The sequence below is a fragment of the Bos indicus x Bos taurus genome, chromosome 5 (genome assembly GCF_003369695.1).
Source record: "Bos indicus x Bos taurus breed Angus x Brahman F1 hybrid chromosome 5, Bos_hybrid_MaternalHap_v2.0, whole genome shotgun sequence".
Taxonomy (NCBI): domain Eukaryota; kingdom Metazoa; phylum Chordata; class Mammalia; order Artiodactyla; family Bovidae; genus Bos; species Bos indicus x Bos taurus.
The window spans coordinates 79043981-79070931 of record NC_040080.1 but is presented as its reverse complement, the minus strand read 5'-3'; the positions used below and the strand labels follow the sequence as shown (position 1 = coordinate 79070931).

The following is a 26951-nucleotide window of genomic DNA, read 5'->3' as shown; positions in this document are numbered from 1 at the left end:
GGCTTCCCTGTCCATCAGCAACTCCCAGAGCCTACTCAAACTCATATCCATCACATCGGTGGTGCCATCCAACCATCTCATCCTCTGTTGTCCCCTTATCCTCCCGCCTTTGATCTTTCCCAGCATCAGGGTCTTTTCCAATGAGTCACTTCTTTGCATCAGGTGGCCAAAGTATTGGAGTTTCTGCTTCAGCATCAGCCCTTCCAATGAATATTCAGGACTGATTTCCTTTGGTTCTGAATGACAGGTTGGGTCTCCTTGCAGTCCAAGGGACTCTCAAGAGTCTTCTCCAACACCACAGTTCAAAAGCATCCATTCTTCAGCATTCAGCTTTCTTTATAGTCCAACTCTCACACCCATACTTAGTGGTAGGCTATTACATAAATGGTTGGCTGATAGCATCATTTATAAAACATTGGAATTCACACATTTTAAAATGTAAATTAAGTGTGTCATTTCATCAATACATGATCTGACTTTTGAAAACTAGGTTCCTGAATTGTTCTGACCTAGGTATGTCATCTCCTGCCCTTGAAAGAGTCCTGTAAAAAGAAATATAGCTATTGTATGAATTCTTCTGAAACTGATTATCCTTTAAGTAAATATTCTTACCTTCATTCCTCACCTTCTCATTCCAAGTGTTGGCCTTTTCCTTATTTTACTGTTGGTTAGCTCCTTTATGTAATAGAGTGAAAGTGAAAGTGAAGTCACTCAGTTGTGTCTGACTCTTTGTGACCCCATGGACTGTAGCCTACCAGGCTCCTCTGTCCATGAAATTTTCCAGGCAATAGTACTGGAGTGGATTGCCATTTCCCTCTCCAGGGGATCTTCCCAACCCAGGGATCAAACCCAGGTCTCCCGCATTGTAGACAGACGCTTTACTGTCTGAGCCACCAAGAAGTCCACTCCCAACATGTACATGTCATAAACAACCTGTGAATATTTCTCATTAATTGGCAAAGGGAAATTAAGGTTGTAGATCAAATTAAATCTGTTAATCGATTTCTCTTAAGATAAGGAGATTACCCTATTTATCTGGGTTGACCTAGTGTAATCACAGAGGTCTTTATATGCAGGGGAAGCAGAAAGGAGTCTCAGAGTAAAGGGACCTGAAAGGCACTGCATGCACCCACCTTTATGGGCTTTGAATCATGAGGAAGTGGAGTCCTCAAGCCACAGCATGTGGAAGATGTTAAACCAGCAAAGAAGTCTATTTCCCCTGGAGATTCTAGAAAGGATTACCCAGCTGACACCTTTGATTCTTTACACCCAATAAAATCTGTGTCAGATTTCTGACCTATAAACCTGTTAGGAAATAAATTTATGTTGATTTAAGCCAGTGTGATTGTAGTAATTTTTTATGGCAGCAATAAAATCTAATACATCTACCAGTGTTTGAGAATGGAAAATGAGGATGAAAACTCAAGACAGTCCATCCAAAGAAAGATTTAGTGTGGGTTAAAGTTGCAAGGCTTGCTGACAGGAAGATAAAAGACCCTCACGGAATTTCAGCCTTTGCTCTCAGTGTTTCACATTAATATAGAAAGTCTACAGGGTACTATATCTAATAAAAGGACCTGAAAAATACTTCAAACAATTTGCCCTTGTTCAGGTCCGCGTCTAGTCTATACACTTGACTGTAGTTAGAGTGATCTTTTCATAAAACAAACTTAATTGTTTGTTGTTTCTCCTCACAGTCCATGTCATGGTTCTCCATTCCCTACAACCTGTGGCGGATTCATCTTGATATTTGGCAAAACTAATACAATTATGTAAAGTTTAAAAAAAAAAAAAAAAAAAAGAATAAAGGCCAAACATGGAGTGTAGCTCTCAAGGCCCCTCTATAACAAAAGGTTCTATTGAAGCCTTCTATCATACTTCTCTTTCCTTTGAACCTTATTATGTTCAGCCATGGTAACGTACTTTTGGTGTATGAATCCAGCATAGTATTTTGTACATTTTTCCTTCCTACATGTCATTTCTTTTACCACCAATGTCCTTCTAGATCATTGTATGTGCTGGCAAACCCCTGTGAATTCTTCAAAACTTAACTCAAACATTAAATTTTCTGGAAAATCAAGGAACTTTATAAAGGGAAATTATTTGGTCCATCCTTTAATGCCACATTGTGATTTATATACCTTGCAATATCAAAATTATTTCTTTCCATGTCATTCTTTTATGGCAGCTTCTTTAGGGCAGCAACTGGATCTAATAATACATCTGTGAGAATTCAGTAACTCACATACATTAATAGTATGTCTTCAATATGTAAATACTAGCTGAACAGTATGTTATCTGATCTGGCCAGCACACCACAGAGATGTCTTTTTTTTTAATGTGTTTATTTGAAGATAATTGCTTTACAGTATTGTGTTGGTTTCTACCAAACATCAACATGAATCAGCCATACAGAGATGTCTTTAAAAATGATGGTTTCTGATACCCAGGCCAGGTTTAAGTAACAGAAAAAATCATTTAACACACCTAGGACACATTTTGCATTTTAAATAAAATACTGATACTCACTAACTTACTTTGTTTGATACAACTCCTATTTCTAGCCATTAATTTAATGCATGCAATTTCATGATTTTATTGTGTCAAAAATGAAAACAATGAAATACAGTTGTCCCTCTCTCAGTTATCCATAGGAGATTGGTTCAAGGACCCCCACAGATACTCAAATCAGCTGATCTTCATGTCCCTCACATCCCATGAGTATACATATCAATAATTACCTTAAATGTACATGGATTAAATGCACCAAACAAAAGACATAGATTGGCTGAATGAATACAAAATCAAGACCCATATATACACTATCTATAAGAGAACCACTTCAGATCTAGGGACACATAAAGACTGAAAGTTCAGTTCAGTTCAGTTCAGTCGCTCAGTTGTGTCCAACTCTTTGCGACCCCATGAATCACAGCATGCCAGGCTTCCTTGTCCATCACCAACTCCCGGAGTTCACTCAGACTCACGTCCATCGAGTCGGTGATGCCATCCAGCCATCTCATCCTCTATCGTCCCCTTCTCCTCCTGCCCCCAATCCCTCCCAGCATCAGAGTCTTTTCCAATGAGTCAGCTCTTCGCATGAGGTGGCCAAAGTACTGGAGTTTCAGCTTTAGCATCATTCCTTCCAAAGAAATCCCAGGGCTGATCTCCTTCAGAATGGACTGGTTGGATCTCCTTGCAGTCCAAGGGACTCTCAAGAGTCTTCTCCAACACCACAGTTCAAAAGCATCAATTCTTCGGCACTCAGCCTTCTTCACAGTCCAACTCTCACATCCATACATGACCACAGGAAAAACGATAGCCTTGACTAGACAAACCTTTGTTGGCAAAGTAATGTCTCTGCTTTTGAATATGCTATCTAGGTTGGTCATAACTTTCCTTCCAAGGAGTAAGCGTCTTTTAATTTCATGGCTGCAGTCAACATCTGCAGTGATTTTGGAGCCCAAAAAAATAAAAAGTCTGACACTGTTTCCACTGTTTCCCCATCTATTTCCCATGAAGTGGTGGGACTGGATGCCATGATCTTCATTTTCTGAATGTTGAGCTTTAAGCCAACTTTTTCACTCTCCACTTTCACTTTCATCAAGAGGCTTTAGGGGAGTGTAAAAAAGTATTCCATGCAAATGGAAGCCAAAAGAAAACTGGAATGGTACTACTCATATCAGACAAAATAGACTTTAAAATACAGAGTATTCTAAGAGATAAGAAGGGATAATGCATAACGACCAAAGGATGGATCCAAAAAGGACATATAACAATTGTAAATATATTGTTTCTTCTTGATGTTTAGTCATTAAGCCATGTCCCATTCTTGGCTATCCCATGGAGTGCAGCTTGCCAGGCTCCCCTGTCCTCCACTATCTCCCAGAGTTTGCTCAAATCCATGTCCATTGAGTCGATGATACTGTCTAACCAGCTCATCCTCTGCCACCTGCTTCTCCTTTTAGCCTTCAATTGTTCCTAGCATCAGGATCTTTTCCAAGAGTCAGCTCTTCGCATCAGATGACCAAAGGATTGGAGCTTCAGCTTTAGCAACAGTCCTTCTGATGAATATTCAGGATTGATTGCTTTGATCTCCTTGCAGTCCACAGGACTCTCAAGAGTCTTCACTATCACCAGTATTTGAAAGCATCAGTTCTTCAGTGCTCAACCTTCTTTATAGTCCAACTCTCACATCCATACATGACTACTGGAAAAACCATACCTTTGACTATATGAACCTTTGTTGGTAAAGTGATATCTGCTTTTTAATACTCTGTCTAGGTTTGTCATAGCTTTCCTTCCAAGGAGCAAAATGTCTTTTGATTTCTTGGTTCATTCACCATCTACAGTGATTTTTGGAGCCCAGGAAAAGAAAGTCTGTCAGTGCTTCCAATTTTTCCCTTCTATTTAGGGACCAGATGCCATAGTCTTCATTTTTTGAATTTGAATTTCAGACTAGCTCTTTGACTCACCTCATTCACTTTCATAAAGAGGCTCTTTAGTTCCTCTTCTCTTTCTGCCATTAGAGTGATATCATGTGCATGTCTCAGGTTGTTGCTATTTTCCCCAGCTATCTTGATTCCAGCTTGTGTTCTTCCAGCCTAAAGTCCATAAGGTTGCAAAGAGTCAGACACAATCGAGCGACTAAGCACAGCACAGCACATGAAAACATTGACTACCATCCAGAAACTTTAGACTGTAACTATGGAAATATTTCTGTTTATTGAATACATTGCTTAGATGCCCACTGTTGTATTTGGGTAAAGCTAACTTGTTTTGGAATGGCTTGAAAGCCAGTAAAAGGTGTATTTCAGAATGTATCTTCAGAATTTGAATTCTGTCACATTTCATAGATTATTTGCCAGGAATATTTTGCTTCTTTTGTTTTAAGGGCCAATTCAAAGTAATCTGATATAGCTACTGATATTTTCGCCAGAAAAGAAATGTCCTGTGAGAAATCTGTCATCTTAAACATACCAGATATATCTCCCATTGTGCATCAACAAGTTGGCATTATGATTTTTAGAGCCAGTCTCCAGTGTATGGGCTTCCTTGGTGGCTCAGATGGTAAAGCATCTGCCTGCAGTGCAGAAGACCTGGGTTCGATCCCTGGGTCAGGAAGATCTCCTGGAGAAGGAAATGGCAATCCACTCCAGTCCTCTTGCCTGGAAAATTCCATGGACAGAGCAGCCTGGTAAGCTACAGTCCATGGGGTTGCAAAGAGTCAGACACCACTGAGCAACTTCACTTTCTTTCTGTTTCTTCAGTGTATTCATTTAGAACAAAATGAGTCTATAGGATCTAATCATGCAGATTGTGCTAGAGACTTACCAAAGAGCATCCCTTTTTAGGAACCACAAAGGCATTCTTTTTGTATATATCATGTAAGTTTCTCATCTCCTTAGTATACCAATCAGCCCATGTGCTCAATCATGTCTCACTCTTGGCAGACCCATGGACTGCAGCCTGCTGGGCTCCTCTGTCCATGGGATTTCCCAGGCAAGAATACTGGAGTGCGTTGCCATTTCCTGCTTCAGGGGCTCTTCCCAACCCAGGGATCAAGCCTGCATGTCTCCTGTCTCCTGCCTTGCAGGCAGATTCTTTACCACTTACTGGATGCCAGATAACTTGATATATTCTTTCTTCTTGTGTCTTTCAAGAAATTCTAGTACTAGATTTTTACTTTCTTTAAGATTAAGATATGTAGCAGTTCTCTTTGTTCTTTTAAGTACATACATTTACAGTGTACAGTAACTTCTGATTGATTCCATGTATTTGGAGCTTCTCCTTGATAGTTTTAGTGAAACTACAGCTGTCACTGTCCCTAGGTGTGGAGTGCATGTAACTTTTAAAGTTTTTAGCCCTCTATTCACTTGCTTGAGTATCTCTTCTTAATGATACAAAGTTATAAATTTCATCTGGACATAGTCATTGAGTCACTGTATTGTGATCCTTTAACTGGTTTGCATGATTTCCATGTTAACTTGATATTATTTTTCAGTTCTTCCAGGTATGATTTAGTCAGATACTTTTCTATATGAATAACTGTGTTTCTTTGAATGACTAACAGCAACAACTGTTTTATTATTGCCTCACAGGTACTACAGTGCAACCATTCTGCAGATGTCTGGTGTCGAAGATGATAGACTTGCAATATGGCTGGCTTCCATTACAGCCTTCACAAATTTCATTTTCACACTTGTGGGTGTCTGGCTTGTTGAGAAAGTGGGCCGCAGGAAACTTACATTTGGTAGTTTAGCAGGTAAGTGTTGAAGAATTCAGTTATAAACTTCTCTAATGATAACAAATTAATCTTTTAAAATACAATACCATTACCACTTCTGATACAATTTTTGTAGCCATATAATAGAGTTTTTCTGTTCATATAATAGAGTTATAATAGAGGTCAAGAAGCAATAGTTAGAACTGGACATGAAACAACAGACTGGTTCCAAATCAGGAAAGGAGTATGTCAAGGCTGTATATGGTCACCCTGCTGATTTAACTTGTATGCAGAGTACATCATGCGAAATGCTAGGCTGGATAAAGCACAAGCTGGAATCAAGATTGCCAGGAGAAATATCAATAACCTCAGATATGCAGATGACACGACACTTACTGCAGAAAGCGAAGAACTTACAGAGCCTCTTGGTGAGAGTGAAAGAGGAGAGTGAAAAAGTTGGCTTAAAACTCAACGTTCAGAAAACTAAAATCATGGCCTCTGGTCTCATCACTTTGTGGCAAATAGATGGGGAAACAATGGAAACAGTGACAGACTTTATTTTGGGGGGCTCCAAAATCACTGCAGATGGTGACTGCAGCCATGACATTAAAAGATGCTTGCTCCTTAGAAGAAAAGTTACAACCAACCTAGACAGCATATTAAAAAGCAGAGACATTACTTTGCCAACAAAGGTCCTTCTAGTCAAAGATAGATGTGTGGTAGTAGTCACATGTGGATGTGAGAGTTAGACTATAAAGAAAGCTGAGCACCAAAGAATTGATGCTTTTGAACTGTGGTGTTAGAGAAGACTCTTGAGAGTCCCTTGTACAGCAAGGAGATCCTGTCCATCCTAAAGGAAATCAGTCCTGAATATTCATTGGAAGGACTGATGCTGAAGCTGAAATTCCAGTACTTTGGCCACCTGATGCAAAGAACTAACTCATTTGAAAAGAGCCTGATGCTGGGAAAGATTGAGGGTGGGAGAAGGGGATGACAGAGGATGAGATGGTTGTATGGCATCACTGACTCAATGGATGTGAGTTTGAGTAGGCTGCAGGAGTTGGTGATAGACAGGAAAGCCTGGCATGCTGCAGTCCATGCAGTCACAAAGAGTCGGACACAACTGAGCGACTGAACTGAACTGAATAGAGTTTTTCTGAAAAAAATTTTTAAATAAAAACTTTATTATGATATGTAACTAGAAATTAGAATTGTAGTCACAATTAGAGCCTACTGTGGGTAGCATTTTGCTGTTATTTTAAGTTTTACTCAAAGGTACAAAATGAAAAGCAAAGTTCTAACATATATTTTATTTTTAAGTTTGGGGTAATATGGAAATAAATTTGGAGCATTTTTTTTTTTCAAAGTTCTTTCAACAGTGAAACATTGGAATCATATAATTTCTTCACAAAGTTGGGACAGACTCTTTTAGTGTTTGAACAAGGCCTAAATCCTAGGGTAAATTCTGATTGATTTGGTATGTTTTCTGTGATAACTTAATAAGGAAAACACTTCTCACTTTAAAGTATCTTTTGTCTTTAAATCTTACCCGTTTTATTCATTATTTCTCTGATGCAAGGGCTTTTTCACTTGCCAAAATGATACCCTTCTCTGACACTGTCTTCACATGTTTGTATCAAAGAATTTTCTAATCTTTTTCAAATATACAAGCAGATTTCTACTTATCAATTAGCTATCTTTTAATTATTTCTTTGTAAGTTTACTTAGAGTAAGAATACATTTTTCAGTTAAAATATAAAGTTTCCAGGCCAGCATTAATTAAATTTTATTTTAACTAAATATAAGTAAAGCATTCATCCAATAGAACTGCTTCAAGTCACTTGTCCCAAATTTTGATGAGAAAATGCATTTAGGGTTTCATACTCAGTTATCAAGAATACATACTCCCTCTCACCCTTAACTCCAGAAGAAAGAGTAGAATGCATCCACCCTCTGTTTTTGCCTTGAGTGAAAGCTTTGAGCTGAATAATGTAAGTTGAAGTACAGTGTCAGAACTGAGAGGAAGGCAGGGGGAAGATTGATTAAAAGGCAAGGGGAAGAAAGGTAATTGCAACAGCCAATGTATACAGGGAAGCAGGAGGTAAGTGAGGAAAGGTGAGGGACAAGGGAAGGTTAAAAGCCATACATTTACAACCTAGTCAAGGAACCAGAATTGTTCAGGCCTGGAGAAAAAGACCACAGAGACACCAAATAGATCTCTTATTCTTGTAGATGGTAGATGTTATGAGGACATAGATTTTTTACTTAATATAAGAAAAATTTCATAATAATCAGACCTATGCAACAATAAATTGGGCTACCTCCTTAGGGTAGTAAGCTCTCAACAAAAGGATAGATGGCCATCAGGCAGTGATGTGCTAAAGACATTCCTGCAGTGGGTTGAAAATTGGATTTGCTGACTCCTGAAGTTCAGGTAAACTCTAAGAAGTGGTAATAGCTGCTTTGAAAATTTTTTAGTGGGCACACTTTCTTTTTGACAGGGCCTTAGTATACTGCTGCCTCAAGAGGCCTATTTTTTAAATAGAATTGTGGGTCTTAAATTTGGGATTTGGCTTTTGAGATTTTGAGAAAAATGGTGGTTTTGAGATGGGGAAAGTAGTTTTTCTAGCTGCCTCTATCCCTTTGTTTGTTGTATTCGAGGATTTTGAGTCATTATAGATACAAAGCCAGACTGGGTTTGAATTTTGTGACATTGAACAAGGCTCTATTTTCTCATCTATGAACAGGGATTAATTATAGTCCTTCATAGGTTTATAGTAAAGACTGAAGACATTAACACATGTATAGCATTTCAAACAGAACCTGACACAGACAGTAAAATGTTCAAAGAATTTTGCTATCACAGTATTGTTGCTGCCAAAGAGTGATTATTTATTGTTTTAACCATAATCCAGGAGCATTCCTGAACTCTTCTTCTGGATGTCATGTTTCACGCCTCCGTGTAAGTCCTCTTCCCCAGGGATTTTCAGAACCTATTGCTGACTAGTCAGAGAAAGTGAACTGAAGTGAAAGTCGCTCAGTCATGTCCAACTCTTTGCGATCCCAGGGACGATACAGTCTATTGAATTCTCCAGGCCAGAATATTGGAGTGGGTAGCTTTTCCCTTCTCCAGGGGATCTTCCCAACCCAGGAATCGAACTGCAGTTTCCTGCATTGCAGGCAGATTCTTAACCGATTGAGCTATCAGGGAATTTGAAAAAAAAAAAAAAAAGACTTGGGGGAAAAGACTAAGTTTCCAGGCACTCCCTTTATGAGTCAAAGGCAGTGGCAACCCACTCCAGTACTCTTGCCTGGAAAATCCCATGGACGGAGAAGCCTGGTAGGCTGCAGTCCATGGGATCGCTAGGAGCTGGACAAGACTGAACGACTTCACTTTCACTTTTCACTTTCATGCATTGGAAAAGGAAATGGCAACCCACTCCACTGTTCTTGCCTGGAGAATCCCAGGGACGGGGGAGCCTGGTGGGCTGCCGTCTACGGGGTTGCACAGAGTCGGACACGACTGAAGCGACTTAACAGCAGCAGCAGCAGCCTTTATGAGCAACCTGGACGCAGTTTTCTTTCCTGCTGAATGAAGGGATTGTCATTAAATTTGTAGTATTACAAGAAAGATCAGTTCTCTTAGCAAGCTTTGAAAATATTAAGTCAGGATACCACAGAATGTGCTACCTTTAAATTATTCATAGGTTATATATTTTGGATTTCTTTGTATAAAGAGTTTCTTTGGGCCTAAATACAGTTTATTTGTAGTACTTTTTAAAGACTGAGGACCTAAAATATTTTTAAGAATTTATTTATTTAGTTTTTTTTTTGTTTGTTTGTTTTTTAATGTAGCACAGGGAATTCCACTCAGCACTCTGTGGTTACCTAAATGGGAAGGAAATCCAAAACAGAGGGGACATATGTATACATATGGCTGATTCACTTTGTTATACAGCAGAAACTAATGTTACAGTATTTTAAAGCAACTATTGTTGTTGTTTAGTTACTAAGTTGTGTCCAACTCTTTGTGACCCTATGGATTATAGCCCACCAGGTCCCTCTGTGCATGGGATTTCCCAGTCAAGAATACTGGAATTGTTTGCCATTTCCTTCTCCAGGGGATCTTGCCAACCCAGAGATGGAACCCATGTCTCCTGCATCAGCAGGCAGATTCTTTCCATCTGAGCCACCAGGGAAGCTGCAAAGCAACTACACTCCAATCAAAATTTATGAGTAAATAAAGAAATAATAACATTTTTAAAGAAATTATTTTTACTTTTTTCACCATTTTTCACCTAATAAAATAAATCATAATATATTTAATATTCTACCAGTGCTAGTATTAGAACACTGTTCTATTTAAAATTTCTTAAATTAGCCTTGAATTTTTAAATCATTCCCTATTTTGTATTTTATTGATTTTTTTTTATATTGGGTGAAATTTAGTAAAAAAAAAAAATCAAAATAACTTTTTGAATAGGTACTTGTTCTTTAAAAATTACTATAAACAAACTGTATTTAGCTAGACCAGGACAAAGAAACTCTTTATACAAAGAAATATAAAATATATAGTCCATAAATAATGTTAAATTTAGGACATTTTGTGGTATTCTGACTTAATATTTTCAAAGCTTGCTAAGAGAACTGGTCTTTCTGGTAAGTATTACCAACTTAATGACAGCCTCTTGATCCTTTTAATAGAGGAAGGCTTATATCTATGTAATTTTGTTGCTTATAAATCAGAAAGCCAGAAACACTGTGTTATTTTCTGCCAGATATTTTGGTAGTGGAGTATTCCCTAAAATATCACTCACAGCTTGTCTTTATCAGAATTACCAAGAATACTTTAAATTGTGAATTCTTGGGGGCCCAACCCCCAATCTGCTAAATTGAAATCTCTGAAGATGAAGTCTGGAGCATGTGTAAGTGATACTTAAGCACAAAAAGTGTGTTCTGTTTGAGTCTTGGGTAAGGAAATTTTTAAAAAAAAATATCTACTAATAATACAGGCCCTTGTATCAGATCGTTAAGGTAACTTACTTCATCAGGTATTTTTGAGGATTCTATTTATCCAGCACACTACCTCCTATGGAGAACATTCTTATTAGGAAAATGATATCAGAATTCCAAAATGCAACAGTATAGTTGGCTAGGGAGGGACTCCTTTCTTATAATATAAAGAATGTGCCCAAACTTGCCATTACACTGGAAGAGATCCTTTCATACAAGGCCTTCCTGCACTGGACTCAATGAACCATTGAGTCCATTGACAACCATAGAACTGTTGAAAACTATAACAACTTTAAATGCCATTGAGTCACTGATAAAGCAGCTGTGATTTGTTAAGGGAGAGGAAATAGGTAGTTCAGGTAGTTTTAAGCCTTAAAGAGACATGTGCATATGATAGGACGAGGTGACCATTTTAAAATTTACTCCATAAATTAGGTCATTTAAGACACCATTCCCTTCCCTTAAGAAATTTATCATCTCATAAGATAAGAGTTTTTACTCTGTCACGGCTATCACAATCACCTATGAAATCATATTATCTGATCTCCATTTTATAGAAACTGATTCAGAGGTTGAGGCACATTCTAAACAGTTGCACTTTCAATAGGAAGCCAGGATTGAGAAATAAGACTATGATAAAAGTATGATACTGACTTTTAAAATATTTCCATCCATAGTAGGTCAAAATAGATTTGTGTTTAGGAAATGTAAACCTTCAACTAGGAACTTTATATATCCAAATGGTCTTTTCCCCAAATTTTGCAAGTTGGTTGGACTTTTTTGAGATGAATCCAAGAGATATAATATCTATACTGCAGAACTCTCATCTGGGATATTTCTCCCATACTAACTCACAACCTCAATTGAATAGTCTTAATGTGTTTTGTTATTTTCTTAGAAAATAGCCAACATTGCAAAAATCTGTAGTACTGTGAGATCTGCTCTATGCCAGGCACTAGAATTGAATATATGTTAATATGTGTTAGGTATACTATCTTAGTGGAGAAGGAAATGGCAACCCACTCCAGTGTTCTTGCCTGGAGAATCCCATGGATGGAGAAGCCTGGTAGGCTGCAGTCCATGGGGTTGCACAGAGTCGGACATGACTGAAGCGACTTGGCAGCAGAATACTATCTTAGAGTTTACAGTTTATCACAGAGACCAGTTATTTTAAGTAGTGCTATGAAAGAAGAGTTTCCTTTGCATCCTAAAATATCAATGTTTCCTTGTAGTACAATAATTAACATTTTTAGCTTTATAAAAATCTTTCAGATGTATTGTGATATTTAAAATTCACTGCAATTCTGCAGGATGAATATCACTAAGCCCCATTTTACAGCAGAAAAAATTGAATGTTGGAAAGGTTATGTGCATTGTCCAAGATCATGGAGTCAAGAAACAGCAGGATGAGAACTTAACCACCGTATCTAACTTGACATATCACCTCTGTATTAAACACAAACACTTCAACAATTATGTAATCTAGTTTCACTTTAACAGTGCTTCCCAAAGTTGTTCTTTTATCCATTTGAAAAATACCTTTCATCATTCTTAAATAACTTCTTCATTTATCTAATAGAAACTTTACTGCTACATAAATGACCACCCTGAGTTCCATATTTTAAACATATTGCCTCATTCAAGTAAATTATACAAACAAATGCATCCATATTTTCTTCTTTCTTCCCATGACCTTTTTTTTATCCTCACAATGGCTGGAACAATAGTCAGAAATTTGAAAACTTTCTTGTTTCCTGTCAGTTTTCTATAAAGGACTCAAAAATGAGTTTTTTAAGTGATATATATGTGTGTGTGTGTGTGTGTATTTTTAAGTGATTATATATATATATATAATGTTATATCTTTTTAAGTGATTTTATATATATATAATGTTATATCTTTTTAAGAGATTTTATATAAAATCACATTCTGTACCCTAAAATCAAAGACAAATATTCCACTTCCAAATGCCAACAGGAAAAAGAATTGAATGTATGTGTTATGTCATTTCTGGGATTTTTAAGTCTTTACAAAATGTTGCTCCTTTTTATGAAAAATTCTCTTTCACCTGTTTTTGAAATATTTAGTTACTTTTTAGTTTATTATTTGGATTGTACTTTGCCGACATTACTTTGCCAACAAAATTCTGTCTAGTCAAAGATATGATTTTTCCAGTTGTTATGTATGGATGTAAGAGTTAGACCACAAAGAAAGCAAAGCACCAAAGAACTGACGCTTTTTAACTGTGGTGTTGGAGTAGACTCTTAAGAGAGATCCAAGGAGATCCAACCAATCAATCCTAAAGGAAATCATCCCTGAATATTCATTGGAAGGACTGATGCTGAAGCTCCAATACTTTGGCCACCTGATGCAAAGAACTGACTCGCTGGAAAAGACCCTGATGCTGAGAAAGATTGAAGGCAGGAGGAGAAGTGGACGACAGAGGATGAGATGGTTGAATGGCATCACTGAGACGATGGACATGAGTTTGAGCAAGCTCAGGGAATTGGTGATGGACAGGGAGGCCTGGCTTGTTGCAGTCCATGGGGTCTTAGAGTCGGACACGACAGAATGACTGAACTATTACTACCATTTGGATTCTAGATGATCAAATAACATTAGAACAGTTTTGTTGGTAATGAAAGGAGCACTTGATATATATCTGTTGCCTTTTGTACTTCCTGGCATGTTAGGCACTCAATAATGTCAGTTATATTAATTCTTTTTGAGACTGTCAGCAGTCCAAAATTGTGTTTATTTAGAAAGTTATTACCAGTGCTTGGCTAACAGATGTATTTGATTTGAATTTCACTCTTCTCATTTCTCACAGTGAACATGCTAGTGAGTTTTTATGGCAATACTTGTGTATGAGGATCTTTTTTTTAATCCAATAAAGATATATCAAGCTATTTTTTTCAGAGAGATATCTTGTTAAACCCAGTCTGCTTTGAAAGAATGTTGTCAGCTCTTCTCTGATATAAAACTTCTTTTTTTTTTTAGGTACCACTGTAGCCCTCATTATTCTTGCTTTGGGATTTCTGCTGTCAGCCCAAGTTTCTCCACCCATCACTTTTAAGCCAATACCTCCTTTAGGTCAGAACACTACTTGCACAAGATACAGGTGAGATTTTATAATGGTCCCCTTCCTTAACCTAATTTTGATAACTTCTTTGTTTACTTATAACTTTCCTAAAATATGAGAGATGAGTAGGAGCTTCCTAGGCATCCAGACTTAATGGTGGAAACACATGCTTCAGGAAAAGTGGGTTATTAGACACAATCTTGGTGATATTTCTCTGGAAATTGGAAGCATATATTGATACAGAATCTAAGCAGGAATACTGAAAAGCTATTTTATATCATATATGACTCAGTGACATCTACATTCTAAGTGAAATAAACTTTCATCAGAATTAAGCTTTTCCATGATGTACATATCTGATACACTTATCTGGATATTCTATCAGTTTCCATGATGTACATGTCTGATACAGTTTATTATCATTTGGATATTCTATCAGTTAATCTTTACCATGTTCCACAAGTATCCCTTCATTCATTTAAGCAGAAAAGAATTTTTCCTCTCATTAGTAGGGTTCTTGAAGAGCAATAGAAAGTGGGAAAAGGTGCTGGAAGAGTGTTTTAATCATCAGTTTCAGGTTTAATAACTTGTTAAGCAGTATACACCCCATGTGATAGATTAATAGATAGATAAATGGATGAATGGATACATCGGCTGACAGATGGACTGAAGAATGCACAATTGAATTAATTAAAAATTGAATGACTGAACAGGTCAATTAATAAATTTATCAGTAGAGTTCCACATTCCTTCGTGGTTGTGATTCCCTTTTAGGGCTTCTCAGGTAGCTCAGTAAGAATATGCCAGCTAATGCAGGAGACGTGGGTTCAGTCCCTGGGTTGGAAAGATCCCCTGAAGAAGGAAATAGCAACCATATCCAGTATTCTTGTCTGGGATATCCCATGGGTAGGGGAGCCTGGCGTGCTATAGGCCATGGGGTCACAAAAGAGTCGGGCATGACTTAGTGACTAAACAACAACAAACAACAAAGAGTTTCAACGTTTTTTACTTCATTTTAGTGGCTGGAAAGGCTAGCAACCCCTTTAAAATGTATGGATCGAATAGCTTTAAAAACAAAAAATGATATTTCTTCAGCCTCAACTAAACAGATGTAAGTCTTAAATCAAAGGGTAAATCATTTATTAAGTCAGGTACTCCTATATGAAATTAAAACATTACATTGATACACTAAATTCCACTTGGGATCACTTGGAGCTTCTCATTTAACAGAATTTATGGTGCCTTCTTACTACAACAGTGAGGAAGACATATGTAATTATGTCTTTCTGGTTGCAAATTGTGATATCCACTTGCCTTTGGAAATGAATGTTGTATATGTTTATCACTTTACTGTTTTTTGACAGTCTTTATGTTCTAAGGAAGATTTAAAGGTGTCTTAAAAGAAGTTAACCTTAACATAGACTATTTCTGTATATAGAGATTTTTATTCTTTGGATATCTGACCTCAACTGCTAGAAAGGTGGTAGACCATTGCTAGAATTCTGCATGCTCTACTTTTGTTTTTCTTGAAAGATATTTTTTTAAGTACAGTGTTTTTAGCTCAGTTACCTCTAACAAATTATTAAAAAACTACTATTGTTTGAGAAACATAGAATACTTTTTAGATTTGATGTCTGATTTAGATGCAGCAATTTAGATTGAGAAGATTGATACACTGTCAGGTCAACTAAAGGCAGAAATTCAGCCAGAGAATATGAATTAAAAAATTTTATGAAGTTCGATACAGAAAAGAAATAACTAAGTTTTTAATGATTTACATAATGAAATAGCTTTCCTGATATCAACTTTTAAAATTTCAATAAAAATATTTATTGCTGTAGTATAGTTCATTGCATGGCAATTTGTGATCATCAATCTATTAATCCCACCAATCCATCTAAATTGTTATCATCTACCTATCAATATAGGTAGGTGACAATAAAATATTTTCTTTCACCTACCAATTTAAGATAAAATTGTAGTGGAGTGAGAGAAGTGTACAATCTAATATTGTTCATATCACAAACCGATAAGTTTTTAAAAACAGAACCAAATTTTATATGTCTTCTAGGAGTCACTGAATATGCAAAGCAATTATTTCTCATATAGTTTCTTTAAGAGAAACATAGGTTTTGTGAGCAGTTGACAGTACTTATAGTATGTATGTATAGTCTGAATGATTTTATAAAATACATCTTCAGTCCCCTTACTGATTTTGTTATTGTTAAAAGTATCTATATACATTTCCCATTTCTTTACAATAAATATGAAAAATACAGTATACAGCATACATGAAAGTTATTAAGAGAGTAAATCCTGAGTTCTCATCACAAAAATGATTTGTTTCTTTAATTTTATGTATATAAGAGATGATGGATGTTTACTAAACATTGTGGTAATCATTTCATGATGTATATAAGTCAAATAATACTGTAAACCTTAAACTATGCAAATCTTTATACCAATTGCCTCTCAATAAGACTGGAAAAAAATTAAAATTAAAAAGAAGATAAAAATGAAACAGTCATGTTTGCATGACTTTAGGATGAGTGATTCTCATGCAGTAAATAAATACAGGTGGTATACTTTCCTCTTGGAATGATCTGTATAGGAAAACTGAGCAAAGAAAAAAGATTTAAAGGGAGAGATGGTTTAATCTTAAGAACACTGTGTATTATTGGTGGGAACGTAAATTTTTCTTCACTTTGGAAATTGATATACTTTTGCCTAGTAAAGGTTAAATGCATAGACCACTCGACTCAGCACTTCCACTTGAAGAAATCTATTGACATGGGTATGTAATGCCCTCTGACTCTATACTCTACTAGACTAGAGAAGATTTATGGAATTGAATGGTTCAAGAACAATGGTTGTTCTTTATTTTAATTCAAAAAGTGTTGATTGCATGGTGTCACTAGGTAGGTTAGAACCACAAACATTGTAGATTGGGGTGCACTAATGACTTCAAACCCAAGACATTGACTACCTTAAATAATTTCTAATAAGAATTTATGCTTTTAGAATTTTTAATTGATGATATTCTTTCCAAATCCTGGTTAGATTTTCTGAACCAAATGTATTAAATAACATCTTTCAGATCTACTTTCTGCAGTTAAAATTGTGTACAGTCACAGAGTGCCAACTAAGGCTTAGGAGAAATAACTCCAGTTGGGTTTATCATCTTAATCATTTATCTGTATAAGAATACACATGCATACACCAAATATGGCTTTTAGTTCCATGCTCTCAAATTACTAATAAACGTATTTTCTTATAAGAGCTATCCAAATTTGAGAATTCAAACCTTTCCTGAATAACATTTGCCTGAAATCTTTGACTTTTTATTATTTATAAGTATGATCTCAGTAGTGACTTCCCTAGTGGCTCAGAGATAAAGAACCTGGCTGCCAATCCAGGAGACCCGGTTTTGATCCCAGGATCGGGAAGATCCCCTGCAGGAGGGCATGGCAACCCTCCAGTATTCTTGCCTGGGGAATCCCATGGACAGAGGAACCTGGAAGGCTACAGTCCATCTGGTTGCAAAGTTAGACACAACTGAAGCAACTGAGCACAGCACACAGCACGTGATCTCGGTATATTCAAATCACTGTCAAAAACCCTCAAAGTAAACAGATGTTTCTTAAAGTATACAGCTATAGAATTGCAGATACTCTCACCCTAGGGCTTTCATTCACATTGCCACTCATTCATTCATGCATGCATGCGTGCATTTAAAAAATATTTTGGAGCACATACTCATAGGATTGTATAAGGATGAGTTAATATATAGAAAGCACCTAAAGCAGTTCTTAGCACATAAAAAGCACCCAATAAATATAACCATTGTTAACATTAATAAAACCTATAATAAAATATGACATTATGATAATGAGTAGAAGTCTTTCCCATCTTTTGAAGAAGAAGAGTTTTAAGCAGGGTAGTGACTTGACCAAATTTTCTATTCTCAACTTTCTCTCTGGGGCACAGAGGGCACATGTTGATATGAGGAGACTAATTATTAAAATTACCTATGAGAGAAATTAGTAGTTGCCTGGACTATGGTGGTGATGCTCAAGATAAGCAGGTAAACAGATTCTAGATAAATCTAAGAGAAAAATCAACAGGAATCAAAAATAGGAAATTGATTAACTATCAGCAACCAGATAGAACAGATCATAGAAGTCAGTTGGGGTAATTAAAGGAGAAAGTTACAAGAAGGACTGTGCTTCTAATTTATGGCTCGTTTTCCTATTAGTATTTTTCAACTGAGAATCTTACCTAGAACCATCTGATGTTGTTGTTCAGTCACTCAGTCGTGACCAACTCTTTGTGACTCCATGGACTGCAGCGTACCATGCTTCCTTGTCCTTCATCATCTCCCAGAGCATGCTCAAACTCATATCCATTGTGTCAGTGATGCCATCTAACCGTCTCATCCTCTGTCCTCCCCTCTCCTCCTGCCTTCAATCTTTCCTAGCGTCGGGGTCTTTTTTTAATGAGTCAGCTTTTATCAGATTGCCAAAGTGTTGGAGCTTCAGCTTCAGCATTAGTTCTTCCAATGAATATTCAGGATTGATTTCCTTTAGGATTGACTGGTTTGATCTCCTTGCAATCCAAGGAGCTCACAAGAGTCTTCTCCAACACAATAGCCTAAAAGCATCAATTATTCAGTACTCAGCCTTCTTTATAGTCCAGCTCTCACATCTATACGTGACTACTGGAAAAACCATAGCTTTGATTAGATGGACCTTTGTAGGCAAAGTAATGTCTCTGTTTTTTAATATGCTGTCTAGGTTGGTCATAGCTTTTATTCCAAGGAGCAAGTGTCTTTTAATTACATGGCTAAGGTCACCATCTGCAGTGATTTGGGAGCCCCCAAAAATAAAGTCTCTCACTGTTTCCATTGTTTCCCCATCTATTTGCCATGAAGTGATGGGATTGGATTCCATGATCTTTGTCTTTTGAATGTTGAGTTTTAAGACAGCTTTTTCACTCTCCTCTTTCACCTTCATCAAGAAGCTCTTTGCCGTAAGGGTGGTGTCATCTGCATATCTGAGGTTATTGATATTTCTCCTGGCAATCTTGATTCCAGCTTGTGCTTCATCCAGCCCAGCATTTCACATGATGTACTCTGTATATAGGTTAAATAAGCAGGGTAACAATATACTGCCTTGACATACTCCTTTCCCAATTTTGAACCAGTCCGTTGTTTCATGTCCGGTTCTATCTGAGAAAGTACATTCCTCACCCCCATAGATCTGCCTCACCAGGACAGTGGAGAGTAAGTGCTTCAAGTACATCTTCCATTAAGAACCACTTCAGTTTCTTTTTTTTTTTTTTTAACTGCTTAACTGCCAGCTTTCTTTCATCCCTTTTTTTTCCTTCATGAACATTATTAAATGAAGAGTACAAAAATAATGTGGCTGTTTTTCTGTAGAGTAACATTTTCATGTTTCTGTCTCTAAATGAGGTTTCCAGACATCCAAGTTGACATAGTATTCTTTCATTTATAGACCTCCCTATGTTTGTGACACTAGTTTTCATAAACTGTATTATGCCTAACTAACTATAATTAGTTTGGCATAATAATACTAATTATAATTAATGTCTTCAAAGTTCACTTATAATAAAAATAATTTTGCATTCATTTCATTTTTTTTCTCCATTAGCCAACCTTGAGTGATTGAGCACATGTTATTGGCATTAGCACTGAGGCTGTTAGATTCAATCATAAAACTTTCATATGACCTAGAAATGTATAGCAACCTTATTAGCCCCTATTTTTTTTTAGCATTTGGCATATTCCTGAGTGATAATGTGTTTGTTTCCAGTAATTTTTAGCAACTTGACAATGAATATAGTGTTATACTATGAGTGAGACTTATTGTTTGTTGACTTTTATTTTCTAAAACTTACTGATTTCCTTTAAAATTTGCATATTTTATTTTTTTGGTCTGATGATACAGCTTAATAGGCCTTGAGGTTAATATTAAGTAAAACTACAGTAGAAAATATGCTGTATCTGTTGAATAATATCCACACTTATTTCAGATAATGATAATTGTAATTAAATTGGTAGAAAAGAAAAATGAGATTTGAAACAAAAAGCCTGTATAACCTTATCATATATCTGTATCTCCAAGTAATCGCATATGTCTTATGCTAGCACTTAAATAACCCAATACGAAATTTGACATCTGGATAGAAGGATGATAGAATAGATTCTTGGAGGAAGTTAACCACTTATGGGACATAATTATTGAGTTCTTCATGACCTTTTTACCTTGAAGCCTGTATTTTCAGTCAAGGACCTGCAAAGCCACCACAATGGCAATATCCCATACTTAAATCCTATTTGTTTTCCACAATCATGAAGTGCTTCTTGGGAAGCCTTAAAGACAAAAACAAGGCTATTTTATTTTAGGATTGCAAAGACTGGGAGAAGAGCATTCCAGGAAGAGGGAACATATGTGTACAGGCCCTAAGCATGGAGTATGGATTCTTCAAGGAACTTACCCATGAGCAAGAGAACAGTACAAAAATAGACTTGATGGCAGGTCATGACAGACCATACTGGGACCCTCAAAAGCCATGAGAATTTTAGACATCATTTTAGAATACTGAGAAGCCTTTAAAGATTGATAAGAATGACTTAATCAGACTTGTGTTTCTAAAAGATCACTCTTGCTGCTTAGGAGAATTGATTAGGGAAGGACAAAGGGTGATGAGTGGAGATCAGATGAAAGAAATTGGAAGCCTAGGCAAGAAATAATGCAGCCTTGACAGTGGTAGTGGAGACTCAAGAGATTTGGGGGCTGTGGGCCCCAAACAGTGTAACAGTGTAACAGGCTGGATAATCAGATGGATGATAGACAAGAACAAAGACTCTGCACATGGTTAAGATAGTAACCAGGGAACAGGAGTCTGGAGCTGTAAAATCTCCCTGTAGCTCACTTCTTAGAATACAGTTTCAAGGATGCAAATCAGAAGAGCCTTTCCCTTGCTTTCCAGTTAAGTTCAGCAGTCCTGTAAAAAGAACAGTATTTGATGTCACTTACACTTTTATTTGAAATGTCATTTTTCCTCCCTGTTGAACTCAAAAGACTTTTGAGAAAAGCTCTTTTGCATTTATCCATTTAGGTCTGAAGTAAAGGGGGAAGAAGTAAAGGGAAAGAAGTAAAGGGGAAAAGTTGTGTGTCTCTGAAATTTAGAAGGATTTTTATTCTTATTCTAGAGCTCTGATCATTACAATGAATAAATAAAATCAACCTGGAATTCTGTTCACATTTCAAGTCAGTCCACTCTAGAATATTATCCCGATTTTGTCCTATATTTCAAAAGGGAATACATTATCCAGTACTGTGACAGTAATAGACCATAGTCATAACCTCTGGCATATTTCCTTATAATAAAAACCAAGAAAACTACAAATAAAATAAGTACTAGATAAGATTTATAAAAAACTTAACTGTTCTCTAAATAAATAAGCTCAAGATCACCTTCTTGTAAATCATGATACTGAACAAATGATGAAAACCGTTTAGGTATTAACTTTAAATATTAAATGTTATATTTAATATTTGTTGAATGGAGGTATTTTTCCATCATGCTGTGAAAGCATGTTACATAGCTCCTAATGTTTTCCCTGAGGTTGAAAAATGCCTATTGGCATTTTTCTGGACCAACCTTTTAATTTAATTTAATTTTTTTAAACCAAGTATAGCAACCTGATTAAAAGAATATCATCAGTGAGTGTAACTTTGGAAACTATTATTGTAGGTGGCTGGGTGGCTAGGTGAGTGAATGGGTGGATAGATGGTTTCAAAAGAAGGTAGATGATGCTGACTAAAGGAAGATTTTTAGTATAATTTTTATTATAGAATTTAGATATATGTGCTAGAAATTTTGGCTACATTTTGTTGCTACTAGAGCGTTGATAGTTTAGGAAATTTTCTTCCAAATGCATCACCTTTACTTCTGCAGTGTGATCAGTAGTACCTCTTGCAGCTATGCTAGCAGACACAGCAGCATAGACATGAAGATCTCTGGGCATACAGCAAGACTTTGTTTAGGTAATGTGTCCATGAAGTTTTTAGATTGTTACATGGTTGTAGTACCAAGAGAAGGTTTTCCTAATATAAGTAACTCAGTTACAAAATAAGATAGTATGACACATGCCTCTAGGACTATTAACATCTGGGTTATATGGTGAATAGGGCTACCCACTCCAGTATTCTTGCCTGGAAAATTCCATGGACAGAGAGAAGCCAGGTGGGCTACAGTCCAGGGAGTCACAAAGAGTCGGACCCGGGTGGGGTCGCAAAGAGCAGCTAACACTATATGGTGAATAAATTAGAAGACTAGAAAAAATGATATCATGTGTTTGAAACAATCTGGTTTTAGAAGCAGAGAAGCAGAAATTTATTCTTGTATAATTCTATACGGTTTAGCAAATCAAAGAATACAGCACTTTAGGACAATATGTGTACACATTTGTAATAAGTTTATTCATTTAAGAAACATTTTTGAGATCAGTAAGTCAGGGAATATTAAGATTAAAGGAGAAAAAAGAACCCTTTCTCCACATACAGCTTACAGCTAGGAGGGAGAAAGATACCAATAAATAATGGCAAAGCAGTATGATAAAAGTTGATATATGTATCAGCATGCCTGATTGTGACATCACCTCTCCCAGGGCTATCACACAAGGCTTCACACATGAGAGCTCTTAACCACACATTATTCTGGATCCCTTCTTAGAGTCATGCTTTTAAACTGCATAAAATAAATTACATAGCAGTTCAAAGAAAATCAATAATATTGAAATATGGGTGCCAAATTATTTTCCAAATAAGCTTATTATATAGTAATCCATGTCCTTCTTTATTAATATATTAAATAACAGATCTAATGCAGAGCTAATGCCATTGTTTCAAAACCATGGAGAATGTATGAATTTTGGAGAATTTGAAAATGGTATTTTGAAATTTCTGCAACTACTATAGTAGGATGTAAAATGCATGTGATTTCTATTGTTCTCAGTGGTTTACTGCCTAATTTCATAATTGAAGGAAATGCTAAATTTCAGTTAAAGGTTAATGAATTACAGATATAGTTTTTTGGTTTTTTTTTTCCCATCTGCACTTAAAAGCTCTATGTTAAGAACCCCTCATGTAGGAGTGAGCTTGATTTAATTTTTCAAGCATGAGTAGGACTGAGTAGGATTGTCTCAGACCAATAAAAGTGGAAAAGCCTCCAAGGGCATGAGAGCAACCTGTGCAAAGACATAGATGTGAAACAGATTTGCTTTTCAGGAATTCTTATAAAGTTTGCTGCCACTGGGGAAAGGAGTACCAGTCACAAGATGAGGCAGAAGTAAAGGCAGGGCCTTATATACTAGGTGAAAACAGGTGGTAGAGGGAAACCATTCAGCAGCACCAGATAGGGGAGTAACATCATCAAATTCAAGTTTACGAAGAGTTTTCTGCACGGATTTTAAAGCACAGTAAATATGAACAAGTTCCATTCGAAAAACACATTCACAAGTCTAATTTGTATGTGTAAGTCCTACAAAGTTAGCCTAGGTACCAAACTACACAATCAGCTATATAGTATTGTACTATAATATGTTTATAGACTTTTCACACAAATGATACATAAAAACAAACACACAAAAAGCATTTTTAATCTTACAGACAGTACCTTGAAAAGTACAGTAGTACAGTTCAGTACAGTAGCTGGTATACAGGAACTGGCATAAAGTAAAGAGGCAAGAAGAGTTACTGACTGTAGGAGGGAAAGGATGTGGGAGATGGTGGAGCTGAAGGATCATCAGCAACAGCAGAAGGAGAGCAAGCTGCAGTTTCACTCATGCCTGATGTTGATGGGAATGGATGTTTGTGTCTTTGAAATTTCCCAACTCGAAGGTTTGTATATAGGGGACTTGCTGAATGTATTGGAAGGAGGAGACTCTGGCAGCCCCAGAGAGAGATAACAGAGTCTGAAGTTACTGCATGATGGTTATCTTGAAGACAAAACTATCTGTGGAGATAGGATTAGGAGTAGACTGGTTTAATATTAAAGAGAAAGGATTGCAAAAAGGTGTTTGGACAGTTCAGCTTTATAGATATCAGTGTAGCTTAAGTGACCCCAGGTGATATACCAAGGGAGATAGATGGAGCATAATTCCAACAATAATAGCTATTATTATTTTAAAATTATAATAGTTTCCATTAATTCTTTACTATATATATAGACATCTTTGCTCATCCTTTTTGAATATTATCCCATGTTATCATCAAACTTCCCTAAGAGAAAGATACTAGTGTCTAATTTTGCAGATAAGAAAATAAGGCTCAGAGAGTTTACATAACCAGCCTTGAGTGATGTAACTAGTAGACTGCAGAGCCACCTTGTTCCCTACATACTCTCTCTGCTTAGTCCACTCATGGCCTCATGGCATTTTTCTCCATGTGCATCTGAATTGCATAGTTAACAGTGAGTATGTTTGTGAAAACCTATTACTCCTTGACAGTTAGCATTGATCATTATGTGAATTCTATGGTAATTTCATCGTGGAATAAAATCTTTGGAAATGATGTACATTACGACCAACTTGCAGGTAGATAATAAAGTACCCTTCACAGAGGTTAAAAATGCACTGCTCATTTTTATCATTATCAGTAAATCATAAAGACATTGCCAGTAGCCCAGATGAGAGTTAGAATTTAATTTTTTAAGTTTCTTTTTCTTTCTTTTGTTTGATTTTGAGTTTTATATGGTAAGGCTATGCTGATGAGTCTTATTAAATCAGGAATAAAAATTATTTCATGACAGAACCTATTAACATTTCTAGTTCATTTTGAAAGCAAAGGAAACCTTTATCTAAATTAGTATTTATATAAATGTTAAATTTTGTGGAACCTAAATGTTTATTTCTTTCTGATTTTTTGTTTTTACCATTGTGAGATTGATTTGTGACTGTGTTGGTTAAGTATCTTCACAGAAGTTTAGTTAAATAATAAACTTATGAAATTTAAGGTAGTAGTTTATCCCTCAAAACAGCAGATCCTTTAATTCTTGGCCTGTGTAATCAAATTCAGCAAGAATGTATATTATTCTTATTCATATATATATACAATTATGTATTGTATTTTTATAAAAACCACAATTAAATGAACATATAAATTCTTGGCAGTTAGCATGTATTATTTACACAGATACAATCCTTTACCTTTATTTTCATCTTTCATATCACATAAGTGTGTGTGTGCTTATGTGATGGCTTGCTATAAATTATAAAAATAAACAAGAAATCTAAACAGGCTAAATTAATATTGCTGCTTTTTGTCTTGCAAATATGTGTACCCAAATGGTCTTCCATTTTTATGCAAATAGAGAGTGCCATTTTCAGTTCAGCTACAGAAGAATTTCAAGAGGGGTTAAGAGTGTTGTACTTCTTAAAATATCTATTCTACTAATATCTATAGGCCACCTTATTTTACTTAATACCTAGATTGTTGAAAAATATGTCCTTGCAGTAGAACTCAGAATTTTAAAGAGCCATTTATATAACTCCTTATTATAGAAGGTAATAAGTAATAACTTCTTATTATAGAAGGCTTCCCAAAGCTGGGCAGTAAGGAACTGGTTGGAATTAGATGGGATAAGGGGAAGAAGATAGCATCCAGGACAGAGAGAATAATATGTGTGCAGAAACAGGAGGAAGCTTACTGTTGTCTACCAACTACAAGGATAGTTATCTTCTAGTTTCAGATACTCAGTTTCACAGAATTCATATTTTCCACTTTGATGAACTATGTGCCTCATACAACTAGTGTTTTGGAGATGCTCTGAGGAATGATAGTGTTAATTTCTGGTGTGAGGGTTCTAGCAATAAGAGAAATGGCTTAACCCAGGAAGAGGGGTGTTTCCTGAGGGTTCTTAAAACTGTTTATGTTAGGCTTAGCAGAGCTGCATCAGTTCTCCAATTCAGACAGTATACAACTCTCTTCTGTCCCTTTCCCTTTCTTTTCAAAGCAGAGGGACTCACTTGCCCGTCAAGATCAGCATCACCAGTGAGTGTCAGTTCCCAGGGCCTGGCCCAATCCCCCTCCCATCCCCTGCTGTTGTTAGGTAGGCATGTGGAGAGCTTTACCAGGACTCACCTGAGTTTGCAGAAAAGAACAGCCAAGACCCTGCCCATGGTAATCTCTGTTGTGGAGGCTGAGGAGCATAGAGACTTCCCAGCCCCCACCAGCCTTGACAGTGGCTGCTCCAGGTGTCTGTCAGAGACTAATCCAGAAGTTCAAAGAACTGGGGCTTTCCAACCATCTGTGGCAGAGGGCATTCCCTAGGGAAGGCTCTGTCACAGATACCTCTCATGCTTTCAGCTATTGAATTTCAGAGAAATTTTCAGAAATGGGGTGCTGCCTATAATTTCTCTCAGAATTTAAATTATAAGAAGTCATATGTAGAGGTAAAAAGGATATTGGATTCTCTCATTAAAAAATAATATGTGATATATTAAGAATATTATTATCAGATTTGGATGCTACAGAGATCACCCTGGGCAGTAAGGTGGAGATGTACAAGAGCAAACTTTGGGGTCTAAATTGAGACCTGAAATGA

General features: G+C 36.4%; 1 protein-coding gene across 1 annotated transcript in view; it reads left to right on the top strand.

Moving 5' to 3' along the window:
* SLC2A13 (solute carrier family 2 member 13) overlaps positions 1-26951 on the top strand; it is a 523994-nt gene that overhangs the window by 344949 nt on the left and 152094 nt on the right. Inside the window, exons 5-6 of the mRNA XM_027542584.1 lie at positions 6102-6265; positions 14240-14360. Coding sequence (XP_027398385.1) covers positions 6102-6265; positions 14240-14360 — 285 coding nt within the window. The remainder of the gene's footprint in view (positions 1-6101; positions 6266-14239; positions 14361-26951) is intronic.